Raw genomic sequence first — 14775 nt, forward strand, 5'->3', positions numbered from 1 at the left:
AAAATTACCACCGCTGAAGTGCTCTTGAGCAAGGCATTGAACCCCAACCATGAAATGTTCTATGAGCAGGGCGTGGCTGTAAACAAGCATCTCGAGCTTAGTCCACTTACCCTGGGTAAACAATGAACTTTGCTTTGCTTTAGGCTATTTATGTTTGGCTTTTGTTTTCCTTAAATCCTTTAGCAGCAGAAATGACAACAACTGAGTTAGCTCTTAGTCAATGTGTTGGACCACAGTGATTGATGGTGGTTTTGATGGATGAAGTCCATGTGCTGAAGAAAACATGTATGTAAAATGTGTCGCATACTCTAAAATAAAAAGCGAGCCCCTTTCAATTTAGTCTATTTTGTGCTATAGGTCTCGATCCGGCTGTTTCTATAAAGTCAGGCAGCTATCAATATTGTTTGGCGATCATGATGATTTATGAACAGCTCAGCATAATTGAATTAACAGTCGATAAATTTGGTTCAAATTGACAAATTGGTCATACCTGTTGTCCCGGGCGGGTATCGCCTTTTTCTCCTTTTGCCCCGTTATCTCCTTGTTTTCCTTTAGGTCCCTGTAAGAGAAGATCAGCGTGTCATCAAAACCAGTGGTGGAAAGTACATGTAATACAGTACACAAGTACTGTACTTAAGCACAATTTTGAGGTACATTCGCTTGGGCATTTCCAATGTTCTGTACTTCTACTCCACTACATCTCAGAGACAAACATTGTATACTTTTTTTTTTACTCCACTCCAATGATAATTTTAGTTACTAGTTTACTTTAGTTACTTAGTTAGCCATTTGAAAATAGTCGATGTACAAGCTCTCAACACGTTGCAATGCGACGTGTGGAGAGCTTGGAGATCTGCCAAAACACCAACAGTTGTTTTTAATAATGTTTACACACATTAATATGATAAGACATTCCGCATAATGAGTACGTTCACTTTTGGTACTGGACTTCCAGACATTTACTTGCAACACAGTGTTTCTACGTTGCACTAGTAAAACATTTGAGTACTTCATGCATCACAGTCCAAATTATACCATTGCTGTGATCAGGCACAATACTGCCTTCTAGCTACAGAGGCCAAAATGACATGACATGAGCTGCAGGTGTTGTTACCTAACAAAACTAATAATAACAGTTATTCATTATAAATCATTATAATGACAGGTGTGGTTTCTTAACTTACAACGCTTCCATTTACTCCTCTACCCGGAGGTCCTTCGGGGCCCATGCCGCCCGGCAACCCCCTTTCACCCTGCAGGTAAAAAAAAGATGCAAACGCTGTGAAATCCTGACACAATTACATTTGTACATTCTCAGAGTTACGAACAGGATTTTACTGTGGTCCAAAACATGAAATAAATTTAGCAAAATATCCATATAGCGTATTGCCTGTATGATATATACTGTATTGATAAGAGTATTTACCGGTTGTCCAGGTGTTGAGGGTCCACGTTCACCCTGTTGTCCCCGTGGACCATCGTAGCCAATTTCACCCTGCAAACATACATACATGCAGATTACATACAAGAAGCACTACTGGCAATCACAGTATGTGAATCGAGTACGTTTCAACTCATAACAAACATAAACACTGTGCTTAACTTATACTCATATGTGGCCGTTTCTGACCGAGGATAAGTCATTGACATTTTTTTAATTTTCGTTTATTTTTTATGTCATATGAAAGCAGGGAGTCATAGCTTCAAATTGACATATTGGTTGTTCGGTTTGACCCACCAGTTTTGGAGATATGGAGTTGAGAATACAGGCTTGAAAGGTTCACGTCTGTGGTCTCGAACATTACACCTAGCTACATGTTCATATTTACATGTCAATTTCAGCTCTGACATTTATTTCAGACATGCTCTAGTATGTGACAGTGAAGAGTCTGCCTGTGCTATTAACTCATTTTGGATTTAAAAAATATATCCGTTTTTCTTTTTCCTCTCCTGTTAGTCTTGCCGCCAATACTGTCTCTGTATCAAAAAGAGTCACATATGAAGGCATGGCGTGCCGTTTTATTCAAGCAGATCTACTCCAGTGTGCAACTAAGTATAAATGAGCCAACAGATGGTTCTTGGTTGAATAAAAAGTGTTCAAAATGCACCAACCTTCTTCCCTGAATCCCCCTCTGGTCCTGTGTCACCGCGTGCCCCTGGTCCACCCTGGGAAGAACAAACATACGTAATGCTGTATTAGTAAGGGTAGTCTCTAAACAACCTTTTTTGACATGAAGTCCAATATTATAATTGTATTGATAGTCAGTGCGCCATATCAACATTAAAGGAGCATTCAGTGATTTGGGTGATTTGGAAAAAACTCTCTAAGACAAAAAATATTGACAATTTCATCAACAAATAAACGCTAGACTAAAGTGTTAGGGAGGGACTTAGGGAGGGTTTGGGTTTGTTAGGGAGGGTTTGGGTGCGCTCGGGTGTTGTGCATTGAAAATAGCCTGTGGATCATCAAAGTCTGCCACTATGACGCCATCAAGCTCCGCCAAAACACATTGCTGCTGACAAAATCAACAGTAGATTTTGTCGAATAAACCTAGACTGAAACAAAAACTTTTTCAGATGACTAAAACGAAATGAAAATTCATTTAAAAATGAACACTGCTGAAACACTCAGAAGATAGGCTACATTTGTAACTGACACAGAGTATGGGCACGAGACAGAGCCATAACGTAAGGGATAAACCATCACTGACCTTCTGGCCTTTCCTTCCATTTTCTCCATCACGACCTGGAGGACCCTGATCAACATCGCACAGGAAAGACAATTAATACATTTCACAACTTGTGTGAAAATGTGACACTTAAAATATGACACTGTAGATGTACAGTATAGAATAGATGGTCTTTCTGTACCATGTATCCTGGGGTGCCTCGAATGCCACATGGGCCTGTGTCACCCTGCAATAGAAAAATAGCATTACAGATTGTTCCGACTTCACGTTTAGGCTTGTCACAATCATTACATAATTGCCTAATCGCAATTATTTGAAATAATTGCAATTATTCTTTGCATAACCGTCAATCGCTTCCATGTTAAAAAGGGTCCATATACATTATTCCAAACATTTCTCAAAAATAGCAGAAATAGCAGATTTACAAGTTTACAACACAACGACATTTTTTGGAAGGCAATTATTCAATGTGTCCTATGTGCCCTGTACAATTTGTTATTACGAAGCCTAAAAGGCAAACAGAAATACAGATTGTAACGTTCCGTCGTTCAATGCAAAGAAAGTGAATCACAATTAGTTATGTGACAATGAATCGTCAGCTTAAATGTGAAATGGTGACAGCCCTACGACCACATACAAAATGTGGTGTTTTAAACATTATGTTATAATTTAGCGATTGAAAAATAGCAGATCTACAAGCTCATAGTGCGCCACTCGGTGGCGCGCTATGAGCTTGTAGATCTGCTATTTTTTTTTAAATCGTGAAAATATTTATTTCAGAAAACTGGTGGATTTAGAAGTTTTTTTTTTATTTCGAGGTCAGGCCTAAAATGGGTTAAATGGTGTCAGTAAACTGAACCACATACCTTATCTCCTCTGTGACCCGGCGTCCCCTGCAAGTGGAAAGACTCAGATTAGATCTTGAATGTGAATGAGCTATCAATAAATACATTTGGGTGGTAACAACGCCCACTATTCCATTGTTCATGAATGGTAATATATTTACCGGAGTGCCACTTCTGCCAGGATCTCCGTTTCTCCCCGGTCCTCCCTGAAGAATATGCCCAGTACAAAAAAAGAGTGTTACTTTTGTAAAAATGCATTTGTTGTTGTTTGACTCATTTGTAGTATCTAAGTGTGGTCTGTGTATAAAAGTGAAAGAGCTGTGTTTTAAAAATGCCTTGTTTCGTGATACTGAATAACACATTTTTTATTTTGGTGGTACAAACAACAAAAGTATTAATTCGGCTTAAGAAGAAGAGCAGCGGTTAAGAACATGAAAATGACAAAGACCTTCGGGCCGTCCTTTCCATTGCGCCCAGGATCTCCGGGAATTCCTTTGTCCCCCTGTGGAAAGAAAAGTATGTTGAGATTCACTTTACAGACATGTCATGTCTATGTACTCTTCCTGTTTGTAACATTATGCCACCGGGGAGATACCAAAGCAAACAGAACGAGAGCATGGCGCTTGTCTTTAAAACTGGGACATCTATTTAAAGAGACAGAAGAAGGATTATTGACTTAAACGTCAAGGATCTCTCTGGGTAGAAGGCACATGGTTAGTCTGTAATGCCTAATTTATGCTAAATGATGCTAATATTAATATCAATGCTAATATTAAGCTCACATGCAAGGCATTGTGAGCTTAATTGTAGGACGAAGTACAATGTAGATCAAGCATTGCAGCCATGCAGTTATTGTTGTACTGTGCAGGCTACTAGGCGTGTAATGGAACATGATGAACATCTGTCAATTAAAAAAAAAGTATTCCTTCTCAACCTGCTAGTCTTCCTGTCGTCCCAAAACATGCAAAATACAGTTGCAAAAAACATTAAAATTAATTATTATAGTAAAAACCAATCTTGGGCCTCAGACGCATTCCATTTCTCTATGTAGAAAACATTAAAAGATATTTTGGCGTGTTCTTTCTTGTAGGCTAATGATACAAAACAATTTGTAAACCATCTTTACAAAAAAACAAAAAAAATTAAAGAACATTTCAAATGCTGACATCAGGTATCCTCATGGATATTTTTGTAATGAACATTTTCAATATGAGGTTAAGTACTTACCGGTGGTCCCACATCTCCCTTCTCGCCATCCGTACAATTACATGGTGGCTTCACGATGCATGTACACTTAACCGCCACCTAACCCAGAAAGGAATGACATGTCAATGTTGTGAACGAATTCTACACAGTCAGTCATGCATCGGTTGTTGTCTGCATGCAGTGGTGGAAGGTAACTAAGTACATTTACTCAAGTAATGTCCTTAAGTACAACCCTGAGGTACTTTTACTGTATTTAATTTAGTAGAGTCCATTTTTCATTACGTAATCATTCTACTCCACTACATTTCTAAGGCAAATATTGTACCGTTTACTGTACTAGAATTATCTGAAAACAACTTACTTTAGATCGTATTACAAAACGTTTTGTAATACCACCGGGGAAGTAAGCCCTTATTTATATTTAGACAATATGAAAATAGCACATCTAAAATCTCACAAGGTGTCACATTGTGATGCGTTGTGAGCTTGTAGATCGGCTAGTTTTGAAAAAGGTTGATTAATTTTGAATATCTTTGCTTTGGTACTGTAAGTAAATGCAGGCCTTTTACTCATAACAGTATTTCTACTTGTCATGGTATTTCTACTTTTACTGAACTCCTCCCACCACTGGGTGCATGTATGACTGCCTAACACAATACACATGAGCAATTCCAAACACCATGCTGAAAAATTAACTAAAATACATTCAAAATACTACTACTGATACCACTTTATTAAATAATAACTTTATTAAGTAATACTCCTTACCTCATCTTGTAGGGTTTTGGTCTGTTTGTGTGTGTGAGAGAGAGAGAGAGAGAGAGAGAGAGAGAGAGAGAGAGAGAGAGAGAGAGAGAGAGAGAGAGAGAGAGAGGGTAAGTTAAGAATAACAACCATGCACAACATGTTTAAAGATGGGTATGGGAGTCAAGGGGAGTTAAGAATTCAGAGAGCAATACACTGATATTAAAATTCATATTGACAGCAAATCATATGAGGCAGTGGGGTACACATTTTACTTAAGTACTGTACTTAAGTACAATTTTGAGGTGAGTACTCTACTACATCTCAGATTTCAAATATTGTACTTTTACTCCACTACAGTTAGTTGAATCATTATAGTTACTTTATAGATTCTGATTAATATTACAAAACCACATTTCATCTACAAGCTCACATAATGAGTACATCGCAATTTTCTAAATATTATTTTACATTTGTAAACTTGAAATGGGACGATCTGCACAACTTAATACATTTTGATTTTGATACATTTTGAAGTCAATACTTTTGTACTTTTACTCAAGTGACATTTTTCTTTCTTAAAAGAAATTGGTTTGTCTACTCACAATTTCTTCGATGATTTTGTCCAAATTCCTCATTTCACATATGTCGTCACCAGCGTTGAGGTGACAAGCCATGCTTGGTGACAAGCCTTCCTTGATGCCCACGGTGATGAATGTGATGCCGTGATCTATCTTGGCTGCTTCGACCGCTTGTCTTAAATCGTCCCGTCTTTCGTCGTCCGTATACAGCAGGGCTACTCTGATGTGCTTATCATCATGGGACTTTCTCCGGTAGATGTTGGCGACGATGTCGTTGATGGCATCGACGGTGTTTTGGGAAGATTTTATGTAATTGAAATTTCTGATGGTCTGCTGGACTTCCACGTCGCTCAGCTCCTCACTGAAAGGCCTTAGCCCTTCGATATTGGTGCTGTACTGCATCACAGCCGTCCTTCTCCGGAGGCTCTTTGCGCCCAGACGCTCCTCGAGTTCGTGGAGACGCCCCACCAGTGCCATAGAACTCGACCGCTCAGCGATAAAGCTGGCGTTCATGACGTGGTCAGAGCTGTCCAGCACAAAGGCGAGGTCCAACTCACAGGTACACTTCTCGTTGTCTATGTGCACACACATAAGAGCACGGTTAGACATTGTTTTGCTATCAATGCTATTGACAAAGGTGAGCCTTTTTAGCCTGATCTGCAAACCCCACAAACCATTTAGCTTTGTGCCAGAGCCATAGAGTATAAGACAGAGTTACGTCATGTGGCTCCACTCCAATGGCGGCTCTTCCACATAGACCTCTATTGGCAAATAGTGACAAAGGCCTGAACCGGAAGTTTACGGAATGCATTGGAGTCAGTCAGTGACAAACGAGTTACATGTTTTCTGCCCCCTCAATGTCATAACTCTGTCTTACTCTATGGCTCTGCTTTGCCCCATCCATGTAGCATCTACATATCACAGTGAATCATGTTGGAAGGCTACAGTAAGTCAACCTTTTCCATAACACATAACAGTCATACAGTAGGACATTTACACCTTACTTGATTGAAGACACAAGCACATGCAAATACACATGCACTTAACCCATTTTGGGCGGGAACCCCTTTTGGTGTTAGCATTATGCTTTAGCTATTGAAAAATAGCAGATCTACAAGCTCATAGCGCGCCACTCGGTGGCGCGCTACGAGCTTGTAGGTCTGCTATTTTTGAAAAATCGAAGAACCACTGACATAGAAACATAGCTTTTTCAGAAAACTGTCAGGATTTAGAAGACATTTATAGAATCGTTCCCAGGTCAAAATGGGTTAATGATGTTGACCTTCCTCATAACCATAATGAATGCTTATAGCCCCGGTAATGACAATCGATGTGCTTGTGAACAGAGACACGCAACAACCAGAAACATAATTGTTGATATTCAAGTTATTCATAATTATCTTGCCTGGGACCGGATCCCAGTAGGCAGAGATGCTGGTCAGCGCTGTGAGGACCAACATCAGCTTCATGGTGGGGGACACCATTGTCCCAACTGTAGACAAGAACATCCATTATTATTAAACCATTAATTACATGAGGCAGAGTCTAAAAATTCTGAAGAGGAAAACATATTATTATTATTATTATTATTATTATTATTATTATTATTATTATTATACACCATTGCCCCAACTGGAGACAAGAAAATCACTAATTAATCATATTAAACACATTTATTTCCCCCCCTGTATAGTCTACTTGATTGGTAATAATAATAATAATAATTGGTAATAATGCACATTAAAATGTAATGCTATATAGTCTTTGTGGAGCCCATGTCTAGAATGTTGCAAAGTATTACTTGGCATGCATTATAATCTGCTAATAACACAGTATAGCACTATAGCCTAATTAAAGTAATATGCACTGATAAATAGTCATAATGGTTTATAACTGTAATCGTAACAGAGTTTTAAGCATTTTATGCTGACTTTTAAGGTCAAGTTTCATCATTCATGATTGCTGAGCAGTCCCAGGATCATATTGTACTATAATTATCATATACATTATATTAATTGAATGCATTATATTCACTGTTATGCATTATATAGTGTTATTTAAGGCACTATACATGGTCATAGCTAGCTTTAATGAAATAGGAAGAATATTAAAGAGAATTAAATATGTGCAAAGATAACGCACAAAATGTTTCTGCATGCAATATTACTTTACTTAAAGGACAACTTCACCACTTTTCAACCTATCTCCATATAACTGGTCCTCACTAATGTTCATGATAAAATGGCACTTTTTCCCTACTCAGTCAGTGTCTATAGGAGGGCTGTGGGCAGTTCTGAAAGACTTAGGGCTCCATTTTCGTCACCTCTAAACCCCTTATACCTAAACTTCTTTGCCTTTTTTTTACTATTTTGAAAAACATTTTTGAATAGTTCAACTAGCCAATCTACATTGACACGTTGTGAGCTTGTATACTGGTCATTTTAACTATTCAAAAATGTTTTGCAAAATAGTAAAAAAAAGGCAAAGAAGTTTAGGGATAAGGGATTTAGCGGTGACGAGAATGGAGCCCATAATAGTCTTCCAGTGACATCATCGATGGTCTAATCCAAGCTAATAGAAACTGCAGGCTTTCTATTGCTGATAAGTTACAATGTGATAATGGAAGCCATCGTTCTGGCAATAATACAAATCAAATATATATATTTGTCTTGCTTTAAAAAAAATCTGCCTCACAATTATGTCAGTGGAAGATGGGTTTCCGATATATATGACATGACATTATAGACATAGGCTTAAAGGAGAATTCCATACTAAAAGGCTTCCTTACCTTTCTTTGTAGTTGTTACGTCCCCACCAAAGAGGTCCAGGTGTTATTTTGTGCAAAGACTCCTTATTGGCTATTTCCCCTACCATAAGCCCTAAATGAATTGCATTGAATGGGAATTGAATGGGGCTATGGGGTGTTGTGCTAATTCGCTTATTTCCATCGCTCAAAATTATTATTTATTTGTATATATCCTCTCTTCATAATGTAAATAATATCCCAAGTGCCACATTTTACTACTTATTTTGATGGAAATAAGCGAATTAGCACAACACCCCATAGCCCCATTCAATTCCCATTCAATTCAATGCAATTCATTGAGGGCTTACGGTAGGGGAAATAGCCAATAAGGGGTTTTTGCACAAAAAAACACCTGGACCTCTTGGTGGGGACGTAACGACTACAAAGAAAGGTAAGAAAGGTAAAAAAAAAAGAAAGCCTTCTAGCATGTTTTTCTTTCTTGGTTTTCCATGTGCCATACAGTACAATGGCATACAAATAGAGTAGAGTGAGAAAAGCATGAGAGATTGTGATGACTTACACTTCGGAATCCTTTGGGAGTGCAGAGACTTGGTGCGGCGACTTGTTGAGAGCAGATGGAAGTGGTGAAGTGGATGCCAGGGACAGAAGTCAGCAGCAGTAGTGGCAGTTCTCCTGAGGTGGAGAGAGAGACTCTAACATCTGAGCATTCTCCCTTCTCATTTATAGGAGGAGAGACCACCCCCAAAACCTGCAGCCTAAGCTTCGGATCCGCCCTCAGTCAATGGGAGAATGGGCTGGACATAGTTCCCGGCATCTGTAAGAAGATGTGTGTCCAAATATGGAATACGGGGAAGCAATTCATACAATTGAAATATAATATGAGAACATAAACTACTAACAGTTCAAAACAACCTCGTTATGAGGTGATGAGGAGTCCTCTTGCATGTGCATGATTGATAACTATGATTTATGTAAGTAGAAAAATAGGCAATTAACATATTTAGCAACACAATTTCCAGTCACCTTTTCAAAACAGCATTCTGTACTCAGGGTGTTTAACAAAGAGTAAATCCATACATGTCCACAGAAGCAATATGCATACAGTGGTGGAAAGTAACTAAGTACATTTACTTAAGTACGGCACCTAAGTACAATTTTGAGGTATTTGTACTTTACTTAAGTATCTCCAATTTCCAATACTTTTACTTCTACTCTACTACATCTCAGAGGCAAATGTTGTACACTACATTTGAAAACTTTAGTTACTAATTACTTTGATTATTATGACAAAACATACATTAACCACTTCAGCCCTGTATGCACTTTGGCCAATTGATAATATTGCGTCGCATCGTAGATCGGCTATTTTCAAAATATTGTTCATACATCTGAAAACGTGCACTATGCAGACATTCTGCATAGTGAGTACTTTCTACTTTTGGTACTTTAAGTAGCCTACATTTTGATGGCAATCTTTTTATTTCTTTTTTATTTTTAACATTCCCTCAAGTACATTTTTTATTCCGGACTTTTACTTGTAACGGAGTACTTCTACATTGCAAGCATTGATACTTTTACTTATATAAAACATGCAAGTACTTTTTTTTCACCACTGTTTGCATGTCAGTGAAATTTAAAGATCTGAATGGAATGGAAGAAGAATGAAAGGAAATAAAAAAGCCAAGACACACACTTAAGAATGTCTTTAAAGATGTATTTTCAGATACCACATTCACCCGCTTTAATTAATTACACTAAGTAATGAAAGTGTGATCTTCTCGGACTGCCTGCAGATCTGTGAAGATCACCTTTGGCCTCCAGACGACGCAGGATAAGAATCTCCTAGAGAAGATAATGAGGTTAAAATGTCTTAAGAGCAGCTGACCAACTGGACCTGGTCAAACATCTTGAGAAACATCTCGATATCTATCTAAAAAGAATTCCAGGACCTCTATCTGGCTGTCTGTCTGTGTAACGGTCTGTCTCAATATGTGTCTCAATATTTCTCAATATTTAGTGTAGAATAGATAGCACAAATGAAAAAAAAAAAAAAAGAAGGAAAAAAGAAAAGAAATCCAGTTTTATTGGTCAGTTTTATTTGTTCTGTTTTGTGTTTTTGTTTTATGTTTGTTTTTTTGTCTCCTGGCAAAATACAAAGGTATTTTAGTTTTTGTCTGTATTGTATTGTTGCTCCCCTTCCCCTTTCCCCAAGAGGACCACAACGGAAAAAAGCCTAACGGCTTTCTTGTGACTCTATCCTTTTGAAATGTATTTTTCAATAAAGTAATCAATCAATCAATCAATCAATCAATAGAAATGAGGGGATGAACTGATGGGCAGATCATGGGGGTGTAAGTATGCAAATATGCAAATCGACCATGCAAATCGTATGTAGGGCTACTCAAAATTAAGAACAATCCAAGTTGAAGACATTGTGACGACAATGTGATCCATTTGCTTTGTTTATAAACAGTATATCAACAGTTGTATTGACTCAATCAAATTCACCATGGAATGTGACAGTCACCAGACCAAGGCCTGACTCACACCTTTCGATCTAGCATACAACATTGATGCATGCTAGATGCATGCTAGATGTAAACAAAGGGTAAGTGTCAATGCATTTCCAATGGGAGTCACATGGTTTGACACAACATTTTTGTCGTATGGCTTTCGGCTGTGTTTCGACTGCCCCCCACCCCCTCATACAACACAAATGTTGTGTCAAACCATGTGACTCCCATTGGAAATGAATTGAGAGCTTGCATCAGTCTCATACAACAATCATACATCAATCTGTTGCGACCGTGTAAGTCGCCCCCAAGCATTCTAGACAGCAGTGGTGTAAAGTAGCTAAGTACATGAGTCAGTGTGCTGGCCCTGCCCTCTCTGCCCACTAGAGGGCAGCGAGGATCGACTACTAGACATCCACTATTAGACCATCATGGGTCGTCAACAGGGGTCCAGGACCCCTAGTGGATCCTCACAGTTACTACAGGGCGATTGAAAACATAAAAGGTATTAATGAAAATGTTTACAAAGCTGGAATATGAAGGGTCGACTTTGTGTAAAAGGGGATATCGCCAGACAAAGGTTATTTAATATAGTATGGTGGTAACTAATAATGACTGGCAGTTTTGTACGTGACTTGGAAATCATGCCATCATAGCTGGGCAGAAAATACGTATGAATAGATTCAGAGTTAATTGTTTTCAAAACATCAGTCATCACATGGCATTTTGACACTTTAACCCATTTTGGGTGGGAACCCCTGATGGTGTTAGCATTATGTTATGCTTTAGCTATTGAAAAATAGCAGATCTACAAGCTCATAGCGCGCCACCGAGTGGCGCGCTACGAGCTTGTAGGTCTGCTATTTTTGAAAAATCGTGAAAATATTTATTTCAGAAAACTGGAGGATTTAGAAGACATTTTTTAAATGTCGACGTCATGCCAAAATGGGTTAATAAACGAGGCTAGTGAAATAAATAAACTAGTGAAAATAGCAAGCAGTGCGTTGCATGCTCGTGGATCTGGATCTGCTGTAGTTCAGGACGGTGCCGGCCGGGCAAACATCTGATCTGATTTGGGTCTCGACCTGAGACGTTTGGGAACCACTGCTTTCACCCATTTTAGACCTGAAGACGATTCTACAAATGCCTTCTAAACCCTGACAGTTTTCTGAAAAACCCATGTTTCTGTGTCAGTGGTTCCCATACAATTCCATGTCAACGACCCCCAGAATTATATGAAATTGGCCGCCGACCCCCCATCTGAAAATATGTTGTTCCAGCCAGGGACTCCCCGGAAGCAACGATTTGAGTTAAAAACGTTCACTCTGAAAGAATATATATATTCACAGATTTGTGCCACATTTTCATGATTTTTCAAAAATAGCTAAAGTATAACATAATGCTTCAAACACCAAAAGGGGTTCCCGCCCAAAATGGGTTAAATAACCGAACAAATACAAATATCTACCGGTGTATAATTATTGAGTATATGGAGTAAAAACATAACCATGTAGACACATCCCTGGTTCTATAGTGACTGATATGGTCCTTCATTCTAATCGTGAGGCAGACATGTTTTTGAAATTATAAATACAAACAATGCAGCCCGCTCATTAGAAGGACAATATCACCATGATGCCATGCCATCAGAACCAAGGAATCAATCAATCCAGCAAAGTTTGGTTGCACTCTGAAAATAGCACATCCACAAGCCCACGCGTGGCGCCGGTGAGCTTGGTTCCAGCACGCGACAGAGTGTAAAATCAGCCATTATGACGCCGTCGAGGCCTGACAAAATCAACTCTACATTTAGTTGATATCGTATTCTGTTGACCTAAACTACTTTTCAGATGACAAAAAACATATGACTAAAACTACATGATCACTAAATCAAAACTTCCTGCCAACATTAACACTGTAGTGGTCTGGCTGCGGCCCACAACACCTGGGGGGTGTCTGGAATGGTGTCTGGAATGTCGTGAACCCATGACCTATCTATCTATCATCTAGTAGGTAGCACAACCCTAGGGCCGGAAGGTCAACTTTGCACGCAAGATATTGCACACACAACCAGGCAGATTGCGTGTAAGGACACATGTCGCTTAATCACAACACAAAGAAGTGCTGAGATGATGGAGCGCAATCTATGTCTGCCCTTTAACGTATAGGGCAGGGGTGGGCAACGTTGATGATGGAGAGGACCACTATACTGTATTTCCACACTTACTCCAGAGGGCCACATATTTCTGTCGTAGCAAAAATAGCCGATCTACAAGCTGAAAACGTGTCGCACTGCGACGTGGTTTGAGCTTGTAGATCAGCAATTTTTGCTATATTTGAAAATCCTGAAAGATTTGTTGCTATTTTGAGTGGTGCCATGTGTGTCCTTGCCTGGCTGTGTCCCGCGCGCGCACGCACACGCACACGCGCACGTGCACGTGCACGCGCACACGCACACGCACACACACACACACACACACACACACACGATTTCAGGTGTGACAGTAAATGGTGCATTTAAATCAGGGGTGCCCACACATTTATGCAGTGAGATCTACTTTCAAAATGACGAGCTCAACAATTGCTATTGTTATTAGTCCTACATACTTACACCTAGAAACCCCATTCAAACCTATTTAGGTTCATCATACGGTGCCTGAAAATAAATCTTTGAAATGTTTCATAGTTTTAGAAATATAGTGCTTTCAAATTTGAGAAATTCACAATGGGGCTCAATGGCAGATATTGGCACGTCAAAAAATCACTTTCACCTAGAAACTCCATTCACACATTTTATAATTCAGCTTTATGACGTTTATGACGTGAGATCTACTTTCAAAATGACTGATCTACCCACTGAAAAAAGAATTGTACCATTGCTGAAAATAGTTTAAATATATAATGTATATTATATAATATTATACATTTTATATATTGCCTTTATCCAAGGCGCTTTACATAGATTGTGCATCACATTCACCCATAGAGCACCTTAGTCTGACGTCAATATCGGTAGAGGGTGTAAATCCACGGGTTCATGTACTTTTTGCATTGTAATGCCCATAGGGGGATTTTAGATCGCCTCATATAATATCTGTGTTTGAAAAATATACAAATCATCCAGGCCGCTACACTCATATGGATATGAAGAATCAACTGACTGAGAGAAAACGCTATTGTCACTGCTACTGAAATAGTTACATTACGCTAGAAACAGAAATCATATAGGAGTGACTGACTGTCGCAAACGATACAGAGACACCTCCCTGACAATAACGCCGAGACAGCTTGTTTATTTTTGGACCACAATGCTTACATGAAACAATTTTAAGATGAGCCCATGTTATTCTCCATAGAGAAATTACTCCCGTGAACCAGGGGAATCGAGGGTCGACGAGCGAGTGACGCTCTATTCAGACACACACACAT

General features: G+C 39.0%; 1 protein-coding gene across 1 annotated transcript; it reads right to left on the reverse strand.

The window, feature by feature from the left end:
- Positions 1-489: 489 nt before the first annotated feature.
- Positions 490-4032, reverse strand: LOC306913555 (uncharacterized protein). Its single transcript, XM_079490290.1, has 9 exons — positions 3984-4032; positions 3697-3741; positions 3557-3583; positions 2872-2916; positions 2712-2756; positions 2113-2166; positions 1427-1495; positions 1185-1253; positions 490-559 (listed from the first exon to the last, which is right to left on the reverse strand). The coding sequence occupies exons 1-8, from the start codon at positions 4001-4003 to the stop codon at positions 1196-1198; spliced, it is 363 nt and encodes a 120-aa protein (XP_079346416.1). The 5' UTR covers positions 4004-4032; the 3' UTR covers positions 490-559; positions 1185-1195.
- Positions 4033-14775: the final 10743 nt, after the last annotated feature.

The sequence above is a fragment of the Electrona antarctica genome (genome assembly GCF_951216825.1).
Source record: "Electrona antarctica genome assembly, chromosome: 20".
In the NCBI taxonomy this organism is placed as follows: Eukaryota; Metazoa; Chordata; class Actinopteri; order Myctophiformes; family Myctophidae; genus Electrona; species Electrona antarctica.